At 38.0% G+C, this 17,412-nt stretch overlaps 1 protein-coding gene across 6 annotated transcripts in view; it reads left to right on the top strand.

Annotated features, from left to right (window-relative positions):
- Positions 1-17,412, top strand: part of LOC148948416 (uncharacterized) — a 121,719-nt gene that overhangs the window by 74,637 nt on the left and 29,670 nt on the right. For 5 of the 6 annotated variants that reach the window (XM_089094341.1, XM_089094336.1, XM_089094337.1 and 2 more), the window contains exons 3-6: positions 920-1,318; positions 8,643-8,747; positions 13,235-13,467; positions 15,022-15,231. In XM_089094341.1, coding sequence (XP_088950467.1) covers positions 920-1,318; positions 8,643-8,747; positions 13,235-13,467; positions 15,022-15,231 — 947 coding nt within the window. The remainder of the gene's footprint in view (positions 1-919; positions 1,319-8,642; positions 8,748-13,234; positions 13,468-15,021; positions 15,232-17,412) is intronic. The other variant, XM_089094342.1, reaches the window with a different exon arrangement.

The raw sequence follows: 17,412 nt of genomic DNA, 5'->3' as shown, positions 1-17,412 counted from the left end.
AGTATATTATATAACGGTATTTCCTGTGTAGATCTGTGAAAAACAACTCGTGACAAGTTAAGTCAAGGCGGATTTTGGCAAGCTAGTTCGGCTAAATCCCCCTGTTGGCGACCTTATATTGCTGGATAATATTCTATCTATATTTTGCATTTAACCATAATGTCTATTTTATTTGCCTGATTTGTTTTGAAGATCGGTCATTCCCTTGCACTCAGCTTGAGTATTTTTGCGAAACCAGCTTGTTATTTTAAAAAATTCATGATTGTTTGTTTCTGTATACTAATTCCTTAAATCTAATTAAGTCCGTATTGAGTGTCTCAAAATACTAGTTATTAGTGGCGCTAAGGAGGTTGTCCACTCAGTAAGTCTTATATACCTAATGGAACCACTTTTGGCGGAAGTTCGTAACACTTGGTGTTACAAGCAGCGCTCTGAAATATATATGAGGTGGGAGGAAACCCTTAGGGTGGTCTGCAATCATTCTCTTGAATGCTTTACAAGTTGTCTCTACGTGTACGCGCGTGCCAGGAGGGGGATGAACGTAACTTGTGGGTGAACAAGTAGGGCTCTTAAACCTATACCAGGTGGAGGGGAGTGGGAAGTTCCTAGAGTTTTCTTCAACCATCTTTTGACTGCTTTACTAGTATTCGTTGTTTCCCTTCTATCCAGCCTTGGTGAATTTTTGGGCTCAAAAAAAGTAAATTCACCACTTTATAATCTAAAAACTATTAGATTTTACCTTTTTGTTGTAGATTCGTGTGCGAGAAGATGTAAAACTGCAGTTTTTACTGTAAAAAATGCAGATATTAAAGCTCAGTCTTTACTATAAAAAGGCAGTGTTGCCGATTTTCAGATTTCAAGCATTACGAAATGTTTACCCAAGTTGGTTCTTCGAAAATAATCCTCTCTTGTTTTTCAGACGCTATGTTAAAGGATTCTAAAAAAGAGAAGAAAAATGGCAGCAATGGTGTTCCTACGCCGTCGGGTGGCACTCAGCCTCATATCAAATCCGAGTGTCCAACCCCTGATCCGTTAGCGGCTAATGCTGGAACTACTGTGCCGTCCGTAACAGTGAAAGACGAACCCAGTACACCGAACGGTGGTGACTCAATGAATAACTGTGAAAATAGTGGTAGTAATAATTGTGCAACCCTTAGTGGTCAAAGTGGCAATACGTCTAGTGGCCCTCAACCTACAAGTGGTCCTGATATTAAGCCTAATGTGTGTGGACCTGGTGGTGGAATGAATCCAATGATGGGACCAAATAATGTTGGAAATAATCCTATGGATAATTTTTTGAATGATCCCCCAATGGATAGTAAGTTATTATTTGTAGGTTTTTATTTTAAGTTATTGCTGATTTGTATTTGCCACTTTTGGATTTGACTTTCCTCTAGTTTGATTTGTTTCTTCTTCTAATAAGTGATTTTACTGTTTTAAACACGCAATCAAGGGATAAGTCAAGCAATCAGTAAGTTAATAATCGAGTAAGACCAAGAAAAGAATAATCGGTATCTTGGCAACTAGGGAAGATAATTTTTTGGCTATTTGATTGCATACTGGCGGATTCCAAACACAGTTTTGGTGTACGTTAGCTTATTAAAAAGTCATGGGCGGACTCAACAAACTGAGCCGATGCTCAGGCCACAAGGGCCCGTGGCTTTAGCCCCCCCGCCCCCCCCCCCCCCCATAAAAAGCAACACCACTAGTTTGGGGACCAGAAGATGATATTTCCATCCTTAATATACATCTTGCCTGCTGTCAGACATCACCCTCTGCAACTGTGTCCTCTAGCCTAACATCCAATTTATGGAATGGGTCCAGCCGGTATCTAATACCGGCCGGGCCCTTGTCTATTAGTTGCCTTCTTGTTTCCATGTCATCTGACTTTTGGTAAATTGGGGAATGAACTCTTCCAATTCATGTGAGATTATTCCGAAAATTCCCAGATCCTGCATTGCCTTCAATAAGCCTTCGTGCTTTAGACTTTTTAAGTCGAAGAAGATGCTTGGTCAGTGTGGGATTAAACTTTGGAATCATAGTATTTTTTTTTGTTTCAGCACATCCCACCTTTCTTTGCCACTTGTTCCACCATCTCAAGGGTCCATCTCCTTATAGCAGATCTCCAGCAATTCAAGAGATGTGAATGAAAAGTCCGGACACATTGCAAGTCATTGAGGCCCCTGCCTTAGCTGCTTCATCTGCTAATTCGTTACCTGTGATCCCAGGATGTCTTGAGGTCCATACCAGTGTAATACGACTACCATTGTCCTACCATTGGATGCTAGTCTGTTTAAAACTTCCTAGCACTATCCAGCTCGCTTTTTTGTCTACTCTAAATATTCTCAAGACCGTTATGGCATGTTTGATTACAAGATGATGTACACATGTTGCTACCAGCACCTTTTGATTGCTCCAGTCTGTTAGCTGCCTATTCCATTCCATACATTTTACCCTGGTTCCAAAATCCTAAGTGATAACTTGTTATCTTTTTATTCAGATCAGGGGCAGATCACTACTCCAATCCCTGATGCTCCGTGGGTTCACGATCAATCTGTATAATAGATTTGTGCATTATTTTGGTGAGCAATACAATTTCTTGTTCCATATAATTTGTTGTGTTTGTCACAATCTGAAATTGCCTTGCTGGTTTTATCATTGGGACAATATTGTCCTTGGACATATCCAGCTTTCCGCACGTAAGCAGTAGTGAGTTGCATGGGTCTAAGCGGCTTTTTATCCACTTTACCTGCTTTCTCTGAGTCCATTGGTCAGCAATCTTAAGCCTGAGATCACTTTCTATTGCCTCGTCCTTATGACAATTTTCTATAGGCGATAGTCATCCACATATTTCCATGAATGTCGTGGCAAGAAGTATTTGAGTGATAAACCATATGAGAATATGATGAATGTAAGGAAAGTAGAGAAAGCATTAAGATATGAATTAAGGAGGTGTGATAAAGAAGATTTGTAAGATGCAGCCAGATTGTAAACTATTTTATTGCCTTATTGAAAAATTGAAAGGGAATAGTCATTCTAAACTTGTCTAACTTAAAGATAGGAACAGGACTTGAATTAGTGATAAGGGGAGAGTTAGTGATTAGTGTTGTATATGAGAACAACTTTGCTTCTGTTAAGGTAGAAAATTAAGTTAGTTGTTGCTTTCGTAATGGATCAGGAGTTACGCAGGGTTACGTTCAATCACCACTTGTATGGACCATTTTCACGGAATTCGTCCTAAGGAACACGGCAAAGGTCATGGAAGAACATGGAATTAAATGGGAAAGTAAAACTCTTAGACTTAGATTATGCTGATGATTTAGGAATCCTAGATGAAAATGTTAGCAAAATGAATGATGTTTTGAAGGTTTTGCGAGTTCAGGATGCAAGAATAGGTTTGAAAGTTAATGGGAAGAAGACCAAGTTGCTGTAACTAGGAATAAATGAAGGTGAAGAGGTGATGCTGTGTAACAAGAATACGTTGGTAATATTCTGTGAAATGGTAACATCACAAAAAGGATGTTCTTGATTTTTTTTTTATTTGTATACGAAATTGACCGCAAAGAAGCGAAGTGCCTCGATCTCTTAGATAAAAATGGACACAAAATCACTACTTGTGCCGGAATCCGAGATCGCTGGAAAGAACACTTCCAGGAAAAGCTTAATCTCACAGTAAACCCAGATCCTGAAGTGCTTCGAAAGTTCCCAGCACACAGAGATGAGGAACCAACCCCACCACCCTTAAGGTCAGAAGTAGAAGCCGCACTCAAATCCCTCAAGTCAAATAAGGCACCCGGAATAGACGGTATACAGGCAGAACTGCTAAAAGTGGAATCTGATGTCGTCGTTGATCTGTACCACAAAATAGTAACAGCTGTATGGGAAATAAAATACTTCCCCGAGTCTTGGTCGAAATCTGTCATAGTGCTCCTGCACAAGAAAGGATCTAAAAGTAACTGCGAAAACTACAGACCCATATCGCTTACTTGCCAACCAGCTAAAATCCTTACGAAAATTCTCCTTGATCGGATCAGAAACCTGACAAGACACGTAGTCCCTGAATATCAAGCTGGCTTCCGTCAAAACCGATCCACCATAGACCAAATTTTTGTGATCAGACAGATTATGGAAAGATACCTGGAATTCGGGAAAGAGCTATACCAGCTGTTTATCGATTTCAAACAAGCTTTCGATCTAATTTGGCGAGATGGCCTATGACACATCCTGGCACACTACGGTATTCCCACTGACATTATTGACATTATCAAGAGCATGTACGAGAAGTCGAGAAGCATGGTCCAGACCAGCGAAGGCTTTACTGAAGAATTCTCAACCTCTTCAGGAGTGCTGCAAGGATGCCTACTCTCCCCCACTCTGTTCTGCCTATTCCTGAATGCTGTACTGGCACTGGTGCCCAATGACACGGGAGCACTCATGAGTGGACACCTCTTTGACATGCTTGCATACGCCGATGACATTAATCGCCTAAACGAACAACTAGAGGAACTGCAATCAAGCGCTAACGATATTGATCATACAGCTAGTTCCTTTGGGATGAAAATCAATGCTAACAAGACAAAAGCCATTAAGGTAACGCGGCATACAGATACAGGCCTTCAACCCAGCAAAATTATGATCCAGGGGGAAGAGATCGAGTGGGTTGACCATTTTGTTTACCTAGGAAGTGAGCTGACGTCCACAAACGATTCCTCAAAAGACATTAAACGACGCATCGCCCTTGCCTCAGCATGCTTCAAGTCATTGCGATCGATCTGGAAAAACAAACATCTGTCGCTGAAACTAAAAACACGCCTTTTTCGAGCTCTTGTGGTTCAAGTAGCAACGTACGGAGCAGAGACATGGACCTTGAAAGCAGAAGACAAACGCCGGTTGGCGGCCTTTCAAACAAAATCCCTCAGGAAGCTTGCTGGCATCACCTACCTTGACCGAATATCAAACGAACGGCTATTTTCTTCGCTCAACTATTCCCAGACCATCATGCAGACCATCCAGCTTCAACAGCTTCGATGTTTAGGCCACGTTCAGCGGATGTCCCCAGCCCAACTTCCAAAAATTGCGTTTGAAGGAAGGATTGATGCCTCCCGCCCAAAAGGACGACCTCCCAAGCGCTGGAGGGAAAACTTTCCCAGCCATTCCCTGTCGGTACTCCTTCGAACTGGAGCGAACAGGGACTCGTATAAGAAGCTCTACCATAGTTCAGTCAGAGGAGAAGCCCCGAGTCGGCCAATCTGGCCGGATGGGAGTTAAGTAAGTCAGTATTACCATGTTTTAATATGTTGAGTGAGTATGGTATTAGTTGGTAGAATTCGGCAGAAAGAGGAAAAAACAAAACAAAGACGGCAAGGTTGGTGGGTATGATATCGTTTAAGGTTAAAAATAAAGGACTTGTCCTCTTACCGTCTAATAAATTTCCTTCTTGTGATACCCCTTGTTCAACTATCTTTGGTACGGTATTAATTTTCTATATTTTTTTTTTTCGTAGTAAAAGATTGATTTTTATGCGAGTCTTATGCGCAGAACATTGTTTACGGATTTTAATGTGTAATTTGTGGGTGTGGGGGGGGGGGTGAAATCAATTGGATCGTGGCTCAGGCCTCAAAGGCCAATCCTCTCTGCACCCCAGCTGGGTGAGCTTGTTGAATCGCACCACTGAACCTCACCCCAAGCCAGGACTTGGATCTTGGTAACACCGGGATTTGAACGTGCATCCCGAAAAACATTGGATTGCACATCCAGTGTGCTATCCACTCCACTAGGGTGGCTCAATTGTTTACCGATGGAGGAGACTTGAAGGTAAAATATGTTAAGTTATGAAAACTATAATGCACAATGAAAAATGTTGAGGTTCCCTTTATGAGACTGGTCTGAAAGTCCGGTTCTGTTTTATATGAACGAACTCAACAAACTAAGTCGATCCTGAGACACAAAGGCCCATTGCCTCCACGCCCAAAGAAAAGCTTAGTAGTGGGGATGGACTAATGTACAGTTTTCTATCTTATCCATATGTTTTGCCAGCTGTCGATCCTTACCATCCCTTTGTCCTCTAGCTTAACATCTTCTATTAGATTCATCATCCATGTATTCCAACATCTTTGTTGCATCCTTCTATTAGATGTCTTCTTGTTTTCACGGCTATTTTGCATCCCGTCTATCTATGTCAGTTTTGCTCCGTCTTCTCGTAGTTCCGTCTCTTATTGCTGCTTTCTAGCAGATTTGAGAGATTGGAATGAAGAACTCCGGTCTATAGGGTGTCCGTGATCCCCCAGCCTTTGCTGCTTCATTTGCCGATTCTAAATCGGCTCCTTATGAATTTATCTGGGGGGGGGAGGGTACATGTTCATAAAAACAGATGAATTACACGAGCAAATGTAGAACATATTGAAGGAATGAAAAATGAAAAAAAAACCTGGGAACTTTGGGTTTTGCGTGGGTCCGAAAACCCCTTTCCTGCACACGTACTAGGTGCCATAGATATTTATGTTTTATAAATAATGATTTACTAGTTATTTAATCCTATTAATATCTTGATTAATTAATATTAATAATTATTTACTTATTACTAGCAATAAATAACCTCTGCGTCGGTCTCTTGGTTAGCAAAAATCCCGTTTTAGGGTTTTTGATCGCCTCATTCCGCTCGCTACGGTCGACAGCTCGGGCTTCTGGCCCCTGCACATGAGCATTTGCTTCGATTTGGCTGCACTCACGCCTTTGGCCATAGGGAATGAGACTTAACTAATTAATTAATTGACGTATTAATTAGGTCGAATTAACGAATGAGACGTATTAATTAATTAGGTCTGTACATCTTAAAAAGCGGAATACTTTGAAGTTCAGTTGCCCTGATAAACCTTTCAGGTAACTTGAACCTAAATCTTAATGTCAATGCACTAATTAATGTGTCTAAAATTTGTTGCATTTCAGAGTTGTCAGACGCCCATATTTATTTTACAACTGGAAATCATCCAAATGTTGGTCGATTTTCCTGATTTGATGATGTGTCATTAATTATTTTTTTTTTATAATTAGTAATTGCTCAGTGCTTTTAACTTCTCAAAACAAGGTATATTTCTAGCACGTGTTTATTACAATTAGGACATGTCCTTAATATGAGGAAACGGCGTACAGGGTCATACCCGGATTTCGGTTCAGCTGGGTATATTAGCCATATGACAAGTTTTTTTGTTATCTTAGCCGTCTAGTAACAAAAAATATATAGGGGGCGGGGGTGTCAGAGAGGCGTCAAACCTTCGGAAGTCTCTTCGGTATGACCTTGATACCCTGTAGCAAAACTTGTTTCAATAACACTCATGATGCTCAAAATATTTTAGGCTTTGATAATACTGCTGAAAGCTTCACATGAGTATTGCCCTTCTCCTCCAGATTGGTTTGAGATCCCCGTGGAAGTTGGAATTATTTAGTATAAAAGGCAATTTCTTGGGGTCTTAGCCCCTTGGTATCCTCGTTTGGTAGAAAGCGAAAAATATAAAACAATTAATAAGTACCTAGAAAACGAGTCTAATATCAGCCAGTGGACAGAAAAGAAGTAAAAAGACAAAAGCACATATTACGGCAAGGACCTCTGCCAAGTCGTCCACAGTGCTTAACACAGAAAAAAAACACTAATCCTTTGAAGTGAACTCTAACAAAACAAATGAAACACTCCTATGTTTCATCTTTTCCAAACAGATTGCCTCCTCCTACGCTTTTAGCCCCTTAGAATATGAATAACGAGAAATTCGTTCCTTTGGACTGGTCTTAAGTACTTATTCTGTGAAGATTACAATTTGAACTAAAGATGCATCTCCTTGAAATTGCTTGCACCGTCCTCGGCAATTCTAGCTACACATTCATGGTTTAGCTGCATTTCCTACTTTTTTTAATATAACCGTGTACAACAATTTCTCCTAATGCTTTGCAAGTAGGTTTTGATTTGTGTTTAAAAATCCTGGGACTAGCTGATCTATTAGTGTTATGATGACGCAATAGCTTTGCCACACTATTCCAAATGATAGTTTTGCATAAGCGTACCCAAGGTTGAGCATGGAGGTAGGGGAGGTAGGGAACGAAACAAGGATATGTATTTTTAGATAATAGTTAAGAATATTGCATTGTGGAGGGATCTGTCCCCAACTCTATCTACCTTGTTTATCGGTACATATGTCTTCAAAGATCAGCAATGACTAGGGGATATTAAAAACTTGGTACTAGAGGAGGGGATATGGTAATTAAAAGTCATTTCAGGCAGATTTTTGCGTATTTTAGCATGTATTTCTCAGAATCTTCTCACATTTTTCTCCTTGGATGCTGCTAAGTGGTATTCACCCTACTTCGTCCAATATGAATGTAAGTGTATATGCAAGTATAGTGGAGGGGATAAGGATGACTCCCCCGTCCTGAGATCGGTCTGTTGACCCCCCAGAAAAGTTTAAAAATATAATTAAAAAAATCGGTCTTTTGGCCTCTTTCACAGAGAGTCTTGTAACTCTCTCTTCTCTAAAAAAAAGTTAGACCTATTTGCATCGGTACGTGTCAAATAATCCCTCCACTCTTTCCTAGTATGTGCAGGTACGTACATCTTCAGCAGTTTTTCACCAGAATCATGCTCTATGTTTTTTTAGTGAAATCCAGTGGTGGTGACCTTGGGTCTGAGAATTGTGGGCCAATGATGGGGCAAATAAAAATGGAAGATCAACAACTTGGGCCTGGACACGATTTTGTTGGAAGTAAGTTACAATTTGTCAATATTTCCATTTGCCTTTTCTCATGTGCCACTACATAATGTTTCTAAATTATTCTTTTTTATCAATGGTGACATACTTTTAGATTGATTCAATTTTGCGCAATTCGTACAATGTAGAAGGAAAAGTTAGAGGGGGAGCACTTCTTACTGTGAAGTAAAAGTGGGAAAATGGAAGTGGTATGTGTAAGAAATTCAACCCACAAGAAAGGGTTAGAAACATATTCTTACTTACAGAATGTATTTTTAGTTATACAGAAAACATCCAATACAGAAAACATACTGATGTTGTCGAAAAAAAAAAAAGTTACTTTTAACTTCAATTGTTTCTAGTGTGGTTACTTATTTTATTTTGTTGCTTGGACTTTTTGAAAGCTTAACTATTTGTTTTTAATTTTGCCACGGTATGTCGGGCAATATTTTTTGTACTCTAACCTATCTAAACAAATTTCAGTTTCGAAGGAAAGCTAGGTAATTAGCTTGAATATTTTGTCACTGTTACGTGTAAAGGTCATATTTACCATTTTCAGAATTCTGAAAAAAAAATGTCAAAAACCATTTGCTCAGTTAATTCAAAAGGAAGATCAGCAGGCCAATGCGTGTTCGATCATTCTGATCTACATTGTTCTGTTGATCCTCCCTTTGAGGACAGCCTAGCAAACGATTTTTGAGAGCTAACTCAGACATGTGAAAATGTCCAATGTGATCTTCAGGTGTGACAATGACGATTTGTCCCAATGAATATATATTTTCTATTTTTATAATATGCTTTGTTTTATAATAGGCACATCACGAGTGCCCGATAAGCCTTTGAAGGTATTTACAGATTGCTTTGATGGAATAGCACCCTCAGGGAGTCAGTCCCAGATGTACTTATAGAGCCAGATGAAGCTGTTTTTTTTTGTATGGTGTCTTGCCTAGGTTTGTCCCCTTGCAGATTATCAGAGTAAGTTCTATAATAATAGATGGAGTATTAAACCCTGGTGGTTTCTAGAATCGCTTTTTTTGTGTTTGCTTTAAATTCAATTTGTCTGTAAAATCTGTCCTAATGCCGCAAAACATAAACGCACTTCTGTTTGTGCGGAACGGGATATGAACCCAATGATGAGTAAACAGTAAGGGACGTAAAGCACATAAGTTTTGCTGCTATTTTCTTGAATTACTTTTAAATGTTTATTGTTTAGTTGACTCATTACTAAGTGGAAATATTTTAAATAAGTCTAACTCATTATTTTCTAGGTGGGGATTTTTTAGGTGAGGAGGTGAAGAGTCCTTGGATGTTAATAAGTCGTATATGTGCATAGATATTTTTTTTTTTCCGAAAATAGGTCACACAAGAAAGTATTTATACAACTCAACAAAAATTTGCAGACAAAATATATTGACAAAAGAGAAACATACGTAATAAATAAAAGAGAAGTAGAAAATAAGACAAAAACAAACACTCCAATGTGTTGCGACATTAAGATATTCCATATTAACTTTCCTTCTTTTGCAAATCTTCTCCAAAATTGCTGGAAATAACAGAGAATTAAGGACCCCAAAAAAGGCATTTTTCACTAAACGAAGTATCAGACATTAGCATAACATATGTTCCAGGGACTCTTCTCCTGCCCCATAACCTGGACAAGAGTAATCTGCAGCTGGTACAATATATATATTTTTTAACTTGTTATGATATCAGTAATTTTTTTCTGGAAAGCAAACAAGACGTTAAATTTTTCTATTTCTTTGATTGATTTGGAACGCCGTCCTTATATATATATATATATATATATATTATTGATGAATTAGACAAAGATCTGTCAATTTTGTTTACCAGTGTCGGTTTATAAGGTAATCTTTTTCCAAACGGAAAGAACCGTATGAAATCCAAAAAAAGTTTTTTAGTATGAACTATTTACATACTACTACTAACAACTGACCACAGCACTAAGCCGCCTATGGCTAAGACAGCTGTGCACGCTCCTCCTCCATCCCAATGTATTCAGAGCCTCCCTCCTTACATCCTCCCAGTAAGTTCTCATTTTTTTTTAATTTTCTTTATGACATCTTTCCACCCCAACCGCGGACGACCTGCTTTCCGTTTAGTCCTAGATGGTTGGCCTAAAAGAACAATCTGTCATATTTCATCCGCAGAGCATGCCCATATCATCTCAACCTTTCTCTCGTTATAGCCCTAGAAAGCGGATTGAACCGCACTTTTCGTACAGCCTACTGTTTGAAATACGGTCAGTCATCCGGGTACCCAGAAAAATCCGTTGGCAATTTCTCTGGAAAACATCTAGCAAATTTCCATCCGCTGTTTGAAGCGCCCATGCTTCAGAACCATATTTGACCACTGTCATCACTGTAGCTTCCAATATTCTAATCTTGGTTTGCAGGCTTATCTTCCTATTCTTCAAAAAAATTTCAACTGTGATAAAACACGCTGAGCCTTGGCTATTCTACTTTTAATATCTTCACTGCTCCCACTGTCTTTACTAATAATACCACCAAGGTAAGTGAAGCTCTTCACCTGATCAATCTTTTCGTTACCCAAAGTCACCTTTTCATCTTCACTTATTCCTAGACTTAGTCTTCTTAACATTAATTTTCAAACCTATTCTAGCACCCTGAACTCGCAAAACCTCTAAAAGTTCATTCAATTTGCTCACACTTTCATCTAGGATGCTTAAATCATCAGCATAAACGATTTACTTACTGGTCGGTATCAAACAGTTCGTGGTAACGAACTGTTAAGTAAGGAGCGACCCGGCTCAATAGTAACCGAAACTCTAAAAAACCGGAATGTTAATACCAATAGATACATCAAAAGAATCGAATTTTATTGCTGATTTCAAATATATACGTTTCATCAAGTTTAGTTTTACTCATCAAAAGTTACGAGCCTGAGAAAATTTGCCTTATTTTCGAAAAAAGGGGGAAATACCCCCTAAAGGTCATAAAACCTTAATGAAAATCACACCGATCAGATTCAGTGTATCTGAGAACCCCATTGTTGAGGTTTCAATCTCCTATCTGCAAAAATGTGGAATTTTGTATTTTCTGCCAGAAGGAAGATAACAGATGCGCGTTTATTTATTCATTTATTTATTAATTTTTTTCCAGGGGTGATCGTATTGACCCAGTGGTCCTAGGATATTGCGAGAGGGCTCATTCGAATGGAAATTAAAAGTTCTAGTGCCATTTTTAAGTAACCAAAACATTGGGGGCAACTAGGCCCCCTCCCACGCTCATTTTTTCCCCAAAGTCACCCGATCAAAATTTTGAGATAGCCATTATGTTCAGCATAGTCGAAAAATCTGATAACTATGTCTTTGAGGATGACTTAATCCCCCACAGTCTCCGGGGGAAGGGCTGCAGGTTATGCACTTTACCCATTGTTTACATATAGTATTGGTTATTGGGAAGTATACAAACGTTTTCAGGGGGATTTTGTCTGGTAGTGGGGGGGGGGGGTACTTAGGAGGATCTTTTCATGGGGAAGGGATATTGCTATGAAGGGGGTGCCGGATTTCCTTCATTATTCAAAAAAGATCGGAAATTAAGTAAACAAAAAACAAGTTTTTTCAGCTGAAAGTAAGGTAAACAAACAAAGTAAACGAACAGAAATTATTACGCATATTAGGGGGTTCGCCCCCCCATCAACACCTCGCTCTTGACGCTGTCATTCTTAAAGAACTGGAACAGAATTCGGACTTTTGCGCAAAGAGCGAGGTATTGACTAGGGGGCGAACCCCCTAATATACGTAATAATTTCTGCTCGTTTTAAGTTTTAATGTCGCTGTTTACTTTCAGTTGAAAAAAACTTGTTTTTATTTAATTTCTAAAAATAAAGATGATACGGCGCTAGCCTGGTCGGTTATCACTTCTTAAAACGTTAGAATTCGTTTTAAAGGAGTTTCAAGACAACCATCAAGCCTAAGAGTCTCTTGAAGTGTGGGAAGTCTGATGGAAGTTAAACTCCTAGCCTTGACTCTGGCAGGGTGATCCCCGCTAGATCATTTCTTAAGATTAAATTATAATATTATATCTGACTGAAATTTTTTTGATGTAATAGGCTTACTAGTAAATTGTCGATAGATAGTATCTACGATATTAAATTATGGCTAATGAAAATGTCAAATTGGTGAAAATAACGAAGTAAGAGTATGCATTAACAAATTGGTATTGCAGATCAGGCATGTACTTAAGTTTTTTCTAAAGGGGGGGGGGTGCAAAAAACTGGCAGACTGTATGAGGAATACTGACAATTGTAAGGAATAAATATAAATCTTGGGATTATTTTACGATAGAGGCAGGAACTGTCTCCCCCATTGTATGTGCCATGAGTAGGTATATTTGTTAAACTTTCTTTGCCGAAAGTCAGTTTCCCAAGATATCCCTTATGTGTAGAAAATAATATTATTCACATGTTTTACTTTATAAATTGATTGGTCTTATTTTAATTTGTCCCCATTTTCTTTCAAGTGGGCGACCCAATGGGCGGAAACATGAACCCAATGATGGGTGGGCCAGGAATGGACATGGCTGTTCATAAGCAGCCAAGCACACTAGATGCTCAGTATATGCAGCAACAGTCACAGATTTTTGTTTTTTCTACTCAGTTAGCCAACGAAGCTGCTGAAGCTGTTATACATGGCCAATGTCCGTCGATTATAGCTTATCATTGTGGCCAACCAGGGACAAAGAAATTCTTAGAGGTATGAACCCAATTATAAAGACTTTTGTTCAATTATGTGTGATTTAGTTACTGTTGTAAGCGGTAGACGTTCCTCACTCTGATAGAAATGTTGGCACAGATAAAGAAAAAGTCCCATCAGAATCTGTTTTTGCTTGATAACTTCCCAAAAAGCAAATGTGAAACTACGCAGAAATAACTAACCCCCCCCCCCCTCTAAGAACAAGATTCTGAATTTTCAATTGTTGCGAATTTTCTTGTCGGGGGGGGGGGCAACCAATCATTGGGGAGGATTTTTCCTATTCCTTGTGGACAGGTAATTATTTGCCACTGCTCATGGATTACATAATTTTATGTCTGAATCTGATTACTAGTAGAAGAATAGTGTTTGTCTTATTCTGATAAACTCTTTCTTTAAATAGTCCCCAAAAACTTTGCAATTTTTTGAAGTATTACTGTGTAAATTATTGTAGCGCATATCCATCTCTTTGTTTTTCAAACAAATCAGAACAAGTAAAATCAAACTAAAATCAGGCTTCATGGCCCTTTGTTAAAATAAAGCCCCCTTAATGTAAAACTTCTGTATGAATATCTCCTATACCCATACTTCCACGCAGGGGAGACGACAGGGATTTTAAATGACCATCACCCCTTAATAACAAAAAGAAAGTTTGCATACATATTGATTTTTTTTATATTTCAGACACCCCTTCTGTAAAGAAACATTAGATTCATTCCCTACTCTAATGGTAAACCTGTGTGTATGGCAGCTCCCTCCCCTTCCCCTAAAAAAACTACCCCAGTCTCTATAAATTTAAGGAATAATTTAATTATGAAACAAGGTAATAGGTACAATAATAAGAGAATAAAATAATGCACACACACATAAATATACATACATATATATATATATATATATATATATATATATATATATATATATATATATATATATATATATAAAAGTAGTTTCGTCATTGTCTTTGGTAAAAAATGTCCACTGCTAAGAGTTATGGTTTCTTGAATCGTACTTATAATAGAATAAAATGAGAAATTTTTGAAAAAAAATCTATCTCAGTTCCGTAAATTCAGGGAATAATTTAATTATCAAATCTATCGCTAACTACAGAGATACAGTTTACTTGTAAAAAATTTCGTAACTCAAAAACTTTTCGTTCTTTTTACTGGCTCAAAATTCAATGCAGCAGAACCAATAAAATTTTACGCTCTTTTAATAGGCTCAGAATTTGACATTGTTGACAACGGGTAAGTACAACAGCGGGTTAGAAGGACGGGGTTATTTGCCATCCCTTTCTGACAAAAGCCTAAGAAACAATATGATTGGCTTACAAAATATGACACAAAAACAAACCAAGTATAGGAGAGTAATATCTTATTATTTCTTTTCCCTACCCGTCAGACCCTCTCCCCTTCCTATGCAGATCCCTCTTATTATGGAATTAGGCATTTGTGACCACCTATAGAAAGTTGAATTAGCCTTGAACTGAGGAATGTTAGATGTTCTTTTGAAAAGGGAATATATTTGAATATTTTACTATATCACTTTTTATTCTAGAAGCACCCGTTGAAGATCAACCAGTTCAGCAAAAATTCATCCCAAATACTAACTCAGTTGGCAATGAAGAAAGGACCACCTATAGGGCGTGGCATGGGATTTGGTGGTCCTAATATGATGGGCAGCGGTGGATCCAATATGATGGGCGATTTCATGGGTCCAGGAGGGCCCAATGGACCGATGGGACCTGGAATGGGTAATTGGAATCAGGTAAGGAAAAGCACCTCTGACATGTCTAGTGTTTTGATTTTACCAATTTTCATCTAGAAAATCGGCAGAAAGAGGTGAATGTTGAATTCGATAAATTAAAAAAAAAATGGTTGGGGTTTTTCGGAATTAAAGTTTTAGTCAAGAAGTCTCAACAGGGAATTGGTTTCCAAACCAAGAAGCAATTGATTTATTCTTCTGGGCATTGAGAGAGCTGGAGAATTTATTTGAGAAAGTTAAAATAGATGAGTTAAAATACTTAAAGGCCCAACTACTACGAGAATATACCGATGCCGAGATTTACCTAGTGCTAATTTGAGCTGATCAGATTTTTTCATTGAGTTTTCTGATTGGCTGACATTTTATGGAAAATTATGATTGGCTCAAATTAGCCCTAGCTAAATATCGATATTAGTAAAATCTCATTGCGAATGGGCCTTAAAGAAGACAGGAAAAAAAATTACAGTATTGCCTATTTTTAGAACCCCCGAGATATGCATGCTTATATCGAAAAGAAAAAAAGGGAGGGGGGTCCAGTTATTAGGATAAATCACAAGTTTTAAATTTATGGTTCTGCATAAAAAAAGAACTTGTCACATTAAATAAAATTAATTAAGATTGATCAAATTGATAAATAAAATTAACTAAAATTGTGGTTGGTTAAACAAGTGTTTTGGTTTTTTCTTCGTTTTTTTTGTGTTTTCTTTTTTTAAAATAAATTCCGTATGTAATTATGTGGTGGAGTTTAAATTTTACTTCGAACATGCTCAGGGGCGTTGTTTGGAGAATTTTTTATGCAGCCCATGCCCCTTGACTGTCCGGATATGGACCCCTCTTGCCCCCCCCCCTCCAAAAAAAAATACTGGATCTATACCCCCGGGCCATGCTAAAAACAATTCCATTAGTGATATGTTGAACATGGTAATTTTGTAGATAAAGCTCTTACATTTAGGAAACCTGTCACTTATCGATTCTGCATATTTTCAATCAAACGAACTATTTCGTAGAGATTGAGGACCCTTTATTATTTCCAGTCACAAAGGTTCTTGGCTACGAGCAAGGGAAGCCATCCGAAATACAAAATCACATTTTCTAAGATTTGGTAATATAAATATAGGTAATCTAGATAGTAACTCAATTTACGATAATATCTTAAAAAAAAACCTGTTGTTCAAATATGTAATTGGGTCATAGAATATTATCAAGTGAATTAATTAAATTCGATACCTCAGCGAAAAGCTGCAATGGATGCCAACTAAAGGTTATTTCTCAACAAAATTAATTTTTTTTAACTTCAACTTAAATAACTTTTTGGGTGTTATAGGGGTAACTCAAATTGTATATTTTGTATGTGTTATTTCTTTGTACTACTATTTACATTCTGTTCGCAGTATTTTTGTTATTCCAGTTATTCTTTCTTTCTGTTTTTCTTGTATTTAGTTTCTCTTCGTGCTTGTGTTCTTCTTTTTGGGGGGGGGGGGGCTCTTGGCTTTTTCATTTTTTTCTCATCTGCGCTGACGACGCCTTGTTCAATACAGAGAATTTTTTTTCTGTCTTGCACTGGCCTTGTACTTCACTATAATTTGTTCCTTTGTTTTTCTTGTATGGGTATTTGGATATAAGTGGGACCAAATAGAACCCCTTTTTGTGCAATGGAGGCATTTTAGAACTGAATATAGGCTGATGGGTCACTAGTTAACGTGTTTGGGGGGAGGGAATAGGTTTTACCGACTGATTTGTGCGATATTGTTATTAAAATTAATTCATTTTTCTTTACCGACAGAGACTGATCTTCTTTCACTGATATTATGTCATATATTTTCATCAGTTCATTTACCTAAAAAAAAACAGTAATATAGTGGCGATTCGCCTCTATTGTACCGACTTGCCGAAAACAGCCCCCCTCCCCATACGTGACGCCCCTTTATATAGGTTGAGTATAGCAAATTTCAGGTGCTTTTTCTCTGCTTTTTTTATCAGGTATGTAATTTTTAAGTCTCGGATTCTCTATTGTAAATCCTTATAACTAAGGATTTTCCCCCTTGCATTCACGGTTTTGCATGAAAACCGTGAATTAGTAGTTTGATTTGGCCACTTGAATTGTCTCTCCGTCCTTAGTTACTGTTCTTTTAATCCCTAGATACTATTGAGGAAAAGAAAGGTGATTTTTACAATTGATCTTGG

The sequence above is a fragment of the Artemia sp. Qi Xiang Cuo genome, chromosome 9 (genome assembly GCF_049724085.1).
Source record: "Artemia sp. Qi Xiang Cuo chromosome 9, ASM4972408v1, whole genome shotgun sequence".
Lineage (NCBI taxonomy): Eukaryota > Metazoa > Arthropoda > Branchiopoda > Anostraca > Artemiidae > Artemia > Artemia sp. Qi Xiang Cuo.
The sequence above is the reverse complement of the archived record's forward strand: the minus strand, read 5'-3'. Positions and strand labels throughout refer to the sequence as shown.